Source organism: Pelodiscus sinensis, chromosome 4 (genome assembly GCF_052426305.1).
Source record: "Pelodiscus sinensis isolate ZL-2025 chromosome 4, ASM5242630v1, whole genome shotgun sequence".
NCBI classification, from domain to species: Eukaryota; Metazoa; Chordata; order Testudines; family Trionychidae; genus Pelodiscus; species Pelodiscus sinensis.
Genome location: NC_143055.1, coordinates 7725735 through 7732384, shown reverse-complemented (window position 1 = coordinate 7732384; position 6650 = coordinate 7725735). Strand labels below are relative to the sequence as shown.

Sequence of the window (6650 nt, the reverse complement as noted above, 5' to 3'; positions counted from 1 at the left end):
AAAGCAATAAAATCAAAATAGCCACCCCTAGCGCCAGAAGGTTGGGAAGACTGGTGGACAGAAACACAAAAGGTCTGGGCAGCAGATTCCCTTAATACGGGAAAGGTAGAAACCTCGGTAATACTAGAAGGTGATATGCCTCCATATAGCAAACAATACCCAATACCTCAGAAAGCTAAGGAATCTTTGAGACACATCATAGCAGAAAAAAGAAAACTAATTAAAAAATGCTCAGAGCTTAATACAACACCTATTTGGCCAGTTAAAAAACCTGACGGGACATGGAAATTAACTGTTAGCTATAAAGGGCTAAATAAAACTGCCAAGCAGGGAGCCCCTGTAGTGGTTGCCTATTCTGAGTTACTAAAGGTAGTGTCCCCTAAAATGAAATGGTTCACAGTAATTAATGTGGCAAATGAGTTTTGGAGTTTACCTTTGGATCCAAATCCCCAAGCCAAACTTCTTTTGTGTTCCAGGGCATGCAAGTATTGTGGGAATGTTTTGCCTATGGGGTACTGTAATGCACTCACAATCTTTCACACAGCTGAGAGAAACATGTTGGAAAAAAAGGAATTGTTGCAAACAGGGAAAATAGCACAACATGTAAATATTTTGGTGGTCAGTAAAACAGAACAAAAACATGAAAAATTAGTAAGATAGCTTTAAACTGCTGCCAGGAATATGGTTTGAAACTCAACCCCTTAAGTCCCAAATTAAACCAAAGAAGTGCAGGACCTTAAAATCAAAATAAGTAAAAAAGGAAGATCTGTTAATAAGAAAAGAGTTAAGTGCATCGTTCATCAGTCAATGCCAGTAGACACTAAATCACTGCAGTCTTTCCTGGGACTTACTAATTTTTGTAGAGAATTTTTGGTGGGTGATGCAGAGAAGGCAGGTCCCCTGTATAAAATGTTAAAAAAAAACCACAGCAGTGGACTTGAACCAAGGAAGCAACTAGTGTTTGGGAAAGCTTAAAAAGGGGGTTAATGGAAGCACCCACTCTGGCTGATCCCAACAATTATATATTCATAGATGTAATTCATACATATTCAACAATGTACATATTCAGAGATGCTTAACTTGTGCTACTCAAGAGAGAGATCTTGGAGTCATTGTGGATAATTCCCAAAAAAAATCCACTCAATGTGCAGCGGCCATCAAAAAAGCAAACAGAATGTTGGAAATCATTAAAAAAAGAGAGAGAATAAGATAGAGAATATTTATTGCCTCTATATAAATCCATGGAATGCCCACATCTTGAATACTGCGTGCAGAATGTGGTCACCACCTCAAAAAAGATATATTGGCATTGGGAAAATTTCAGTAAAAAGGGCAACAAAAATGATCAGGGATTTGGAACAGCAGCCCTATGAGGAGAGATTAATAAGACTGGGACTTTTCAGCTTAGAAAAGAGGAGACTAAGAAGGGATATGATATGTCTCTAAAATTATGACCAGTGTGGAGAAAGTGGATAAGGAAAAATTATTTACTTGCTCCCACAACAGAAGAACTAGGGGTCACAAAATGAAATTAATAGGCAGCAGGTTTATAACAAACAAAAGGACATATATCTTTACACAATGCTGTCAACCTGTGGAACTCCTTGCCAGAGGAGGTTGTGAAGGCCAAGACTTTAACAGGGTTTTACAAAGAGCTAGATAAAGTCATGGAGGTTAGGTCCATCAGTGGCTATTAGCCAGGATGGGTAGGAATGGTGTCCCTAGCCTCTGTCTGTCTGGAAATGGATGACAGGGGAGGGATCATGTGAGGATTACCTGCTGTGTTCACTTCCTCTGGGGCACCTGGTGCTGGCCACTGTTGGTAAACAGGCTACTGGGGTAGATGGACCTTTGGTCTGACCCGGTGTGGCCGTGCTGATGTTCTTCTCAGGGTCACCCAGTGGGAGAGCTGGAAAAGAACCCAGGAGTTCCGGCTCCCTGTTCCTGTCTCTTCTAACCGAGCCATGTCACCTGTGTGCCCCCCTCTCTGCATATTAGACAATGAAACACTGCCTGCCGTCCGGCTGCAGAACCTTGCACAATGTGGGACCTTTCCCTCTGCTGTCTGCTCCCAGGCCGGATGTGATTCTCTCCTCCCGTCTCATTGCAGCAGCTCCCCCTTCAGCCAGACAGCGCCATGGCATGTCAGCGACCTTTCCTGCTCTTGCTCCTTGTGGTGCTAGCAGTCAGCACCCACCTGTCAAGAGCTCAGCACTGGTCCCACGGCTGGTATCCGGGAGGGAAAAGAGAACTAGATCTGTCACAGGCTCCAGAGGTGAGTTCCAGTCTTTCCCTACAGAGATCTTCCTTACTGTGTAAAAGCCCCAATGCGTTCTAAAGAAATCCCTTTCTGCAGCCCTCATTTAAGGGCTGGTCCTGGGAGGTGCTGAGCATCTCTCAGGATCAGGTCCTTAATGAAAACGCTGACATGCCCAGAGAGAAGCATTTCATCTCCAGCTTCCCAGCCCAGCGCTCGCTGCCCAGACAGAGCACATGGACTACGGACACAGATCAAATTGTTCCGAGGCTCAGGGCATCTTGACCTACAACTGCGAAGTGAAGTCAACTGGGCCACAGCCTTTGATTGATTAGTGCTTTCACTATGCTATTGATTAGTGCTTTCACACACGTGCTTTAAGGCATGCACCTTTTCCTCTTTGCCTGTAGTACGTCACTTGCCAGTCAGGCAAGGACCATGTTAAGAAGGGTTTCATCTTGAATGCAGGCTGGAGGATTTTTTTTCCCCTCCTTAAGTGGCACTGACTGAATTTCATCACCATCCAATATCCAGACATTATAGCTCAGCAGATTCAATGCACATCAGACAGGCCTGAAGAGGTAACAGAAATATGAGAGAAACTTAAACAACAAATATGTCTAGCAGCACTGAACAATTTGCATCTTCTCTATCAGCTTCATGTAACATGAACACTCTAATTCACTATTTTTTCCCTTCCTTCTTCCCCCCACATTCCCTATTTATTTTGGAACTGGACTTTTAATACTCTAGTCATCTGAAGAAGTGGGTTGTACCCACCAAAGCTCATGATACCATCTACATGTTTTGTTAATCTCTAAGGTGCTGCAAGACTATTTGTTGTGTTTTAAGGTTTTCCAGTTACAGACTAACTCGGCTACCCCTCTGAAGCAAGAGAAATACGAGGTCACACATAGCTCCACTAACAGAAAACTCCCTGGTAGGCCTTGATCGCTTGGAGCTGCACTGAGGCTACCAACTCACATCACACAGGACACTAAACAGCCATCGTATGGTAACGCTTCCCTGTCTGGGGTTATAGGAATTATTGTATGGTACTCTCATAATGGCCTGGACCAGCAGTTCAGAGGAAAGTACAAGACACCCCCAAGTGGACAATTATGTAATAACCAGTCCATAGTGGAAGTTCCTTGCCTGCTCATTCAGGTTCATACTCCACAGCACGGGAATTTATATCCCTTATTTCCCACTCTCGCTCCCCGCCTCCCCCAACTCTAAATAAGTGTTTTCAGGACAGAGCAGGGCTGGATTTGACTCAGGGATGAAAGACCCTGTTAGCCACCCAAGCCCTGCAAGTTATTTATTCCTCTTCTGTTTGAGAGCTCAGGCTTCAGAAGAAATTAAACTGTGCGATGGGGAAGCATGCGCTTATCTGAGAAGCCCAAGGAAAACCATTGTGAACACACTGCTGGTAAGAACAACACGCGGCCTTCCCCAGTAGCTACCAGAGCACCTGAGCATTTAGCAGAGGAGGAAAAGCAGGGCAGTACTGAACCATCCTGTACTGTCAATGGGCAGACGTGTTTTCTTTCTCTAATGCCAGAGGCTTTTACAACACTAATAACAAACACGGCTGCTTGCCCAAAAGGATTTAATACTGTAGCAAAACGCAGGGCATCTCCTGTGAAAAGTTCTTGGGCAGGACAAGTGTTTGGATAGGACTAGCTCAAGAGATAAGGTGTCTAGGTTATTCAAGTTCTTACATTGCTCCTGTCACAGGGGAATGTGAATGACACCCGTAGTTTCTTTAATATTCATACAATATGCATAATTAAGTTTTGGGGAGCACAGTCAGGAAAGAGATGTAGACGCATGGTGGGTAGGTGAGTGGTAAAAAGTTAGCCAGAAGAAATAAGCCTTGAAAGGAAGGATTTGAAGGAATGATGAAAGTCAGGCAAGATTTGCCAGACATAATGGATGGAGTGCCCACTCAGGCAGAAAAAAACATTCCACATTTGAAAGCCTGGGAAAATTATTTATTATTTGTTCTCCCATGATATAGGCCCTGAGGGTGGCTCACCACTCCCAGTGTTAGAAGCTGTACATATGGACTGAGATCGATCAAATATGAGTAAGTGGAGAATCAGACCCAATAAATCAGGAGACTTTTTTTGTATTTGTTGCTAAACAGGCTGATCTGCTGGCAAGACAACTACAGAAGAAGAAGTGAGGCCTTCGACAAAGTCTTTCCGGAATGCCTGCCATGCACACGGGCTTTCCAGTCATTTCCTTTGCAGTGTGATGCTGTGTCTGTAAATTCCATGTATGTGACTGTTAAATAATTCTCATGAACTCTTTGGTTGACTGACTTGAACCTGGGAATGTGGATAATGCTGTTGTGCTTGAGATGTTCACTACCCATCACTAGGCCTTGTCTGGTATTCTTTACACTCTTGTGCAACTCCACATGTTGAATAAAACACTTTATTTTGCTACATACACAATTCTATCCACTGTTATGTTCATACCTGTGCCTTTAAAAAAATAAAAATAAACAAATCTCCAGCTCCATACACCACTGTTAAGTGAGCACTGATTTTTGAGCCAGTGTTGTCAGAAGGCCCTTTATTGGGTAATTTCTCACCCTGAGTCCCTGCATCATTTTCGGGATAGTTCAACTGCTTGGCTGAGTGCTGGAAAATTCTGCCAAACTTTAATCAAAATGTGAGAAAATACCCTGGCTATGTCTAGACTGGCATGATTTTCCGCAAATGCTTTTAACGGAAAAGTTTTCCATTAAAAGCATTTGTGGAACAGAGCGTCTAGATTAGCATGGATGCTTTTCTGCAAACTCACTTTTTGAGGAAAAGCGTCCATGCCAATCTTTTGCGCAAAAAAGCCTCGATTGCCATTTTTGCGATCGGGGCTTTTTTGCGCAAAATAAATCTGAGCTATCTACACTGGCCCTTTTGCACAAAAGAACTTTTGCCTCAACAGGAGCAGCATAGTATTTCTGCAAGAAGCACTGATTTCTTACATGTTGCGGAAATTCAAGCAGCCAGTGTAGACAGCTAGCAAGTTTTTCCGCAAAAGCAGCTGCTTTTGCGGAAAAACTTGCCAGTCTAGACACAGCCCCTATGTAGGGCCTTCTAGTCGCATAGATAGAAGTACAAGTTAACTTTTGGGTAAGAAAAGACCTAACATTCTCACATTCATATTAAGAGACTATGAAAGAGCAAGAGTAAGGTTCTTGGGATAATAAGGAAACATGATTTAGGGGTTACAGTGCGGGGACTTGGGAGACCCAGGTTGAAGTCCTTCCTATGTGACTTTGGGTATTTTTCTCTGTGCCTCAGTTTCCCATCTATATAAATAACAGCACTGCCCTACTTCAGGGGGTGTTGTGAGGCTAACTACATGACAGTTTGTCAAGTGTTCAGATGTTCTGGTAACAGAGGGGACCCATATTTGAATCTAAGCCAAAAGAAGGGTGACTTTTGTCCGTAGAAGGCTGCATCTGCCATGAATTGGTGGCTACTTCACAACAGTGAAGTATGTCATTAAAGGCGCAACGCACAGAAACATCAGACATAAAGAGCGCATAGACTGTAATTGGGCAACATAGGTATGAATTCTGCCACCTCACACCATACATGAATAAGTCCACTGTCAATCCACATTTACCCAGAATTTAAATACATACTGAGAGTTTTATTCACTTAACAGCCAAGTAAAAGAAACCGTGAGAGAGAGAAAAAAAGTTTAAAAAGTGAAAGTTAAATCCTAGTGCAGAAAATCAAAAGGAGCATAAATTGTCAAATGAAGTGTAAAAATGTAATTGGGAAGGCCAAAAGTGGAATTTGAAGAACAGCTAACCAAAAACTCAGAGGCTACATCTACACTGGTGCGCTCTCACACAAAAACTCTTTTGTGGAAGAGTTCTTCTGCAAAAACTCTTCCAGAAGAGAGCATCTACACTGGCATGTGCTTTTGCGCAAGAACATCCATGCCAGTGTAGACGCTTTCTTGCGCAAGAAATTCATGTTGCCTGTCTATACTGACCTCTTGTGCAAGAACAGTTGCGCAAAAGGGCTTATTCCTGAGCGGGAGCGTCAGAGTTCTGGCGCAAGAAGCCCTGATTTTATACATTAGAACATCAGTTTACTTGCACAAGAACATGCGGCCAGTGTAGACAGGCAGCAAGTTTTTGCACAAGAGAGGCCGCTTTTGCGCAAGATTGTGCCAAAGTAATAGCGATTTTTTTAAGTACAGCTGAAGCAGGAAGCCTGCTAAACAACCAGCAGGGCCCCTGGACAATTGAGATGGTTAAAGGAGCACTCAAGGACAATAAAGTCGTTGCAAAGAAACTAAACGAATTGCATTGGTCTTCAGGGTGGCAGAAGTGAGGGAGAGTCCCAAACCTGAGCCATTC

General features: G+C 43.2%; 1 protein-coding gene across 1 annotated transcript; it reads left to right on the top strand.

Annotated features, from left to right (window-relative positions):
* Positions 1-2101: 2101 nt before the first annotated feature.
* LOC142829707 (progonadoliberin-2) lies at positions 2102-4840 on the top strand. The gene is made up of 3 exons (XM_075930995.2): positions 2102-2275; positions 3606-3689; positions 4410-4840. The coding sequence occupies exons 1-3, from the start codon at positions 2138-2140 to the stop codon at positions 4446-4448; spliced, it is 261 nt and encodes an 86-aa protein (XP_075787110.1). The 5' UTR covers positions 2102-2137; the 3' UTR covers positions 4449-4840.
* The last annotated feature ends 1810 nt before the right edge of the window (positions 4841-6650 follow it).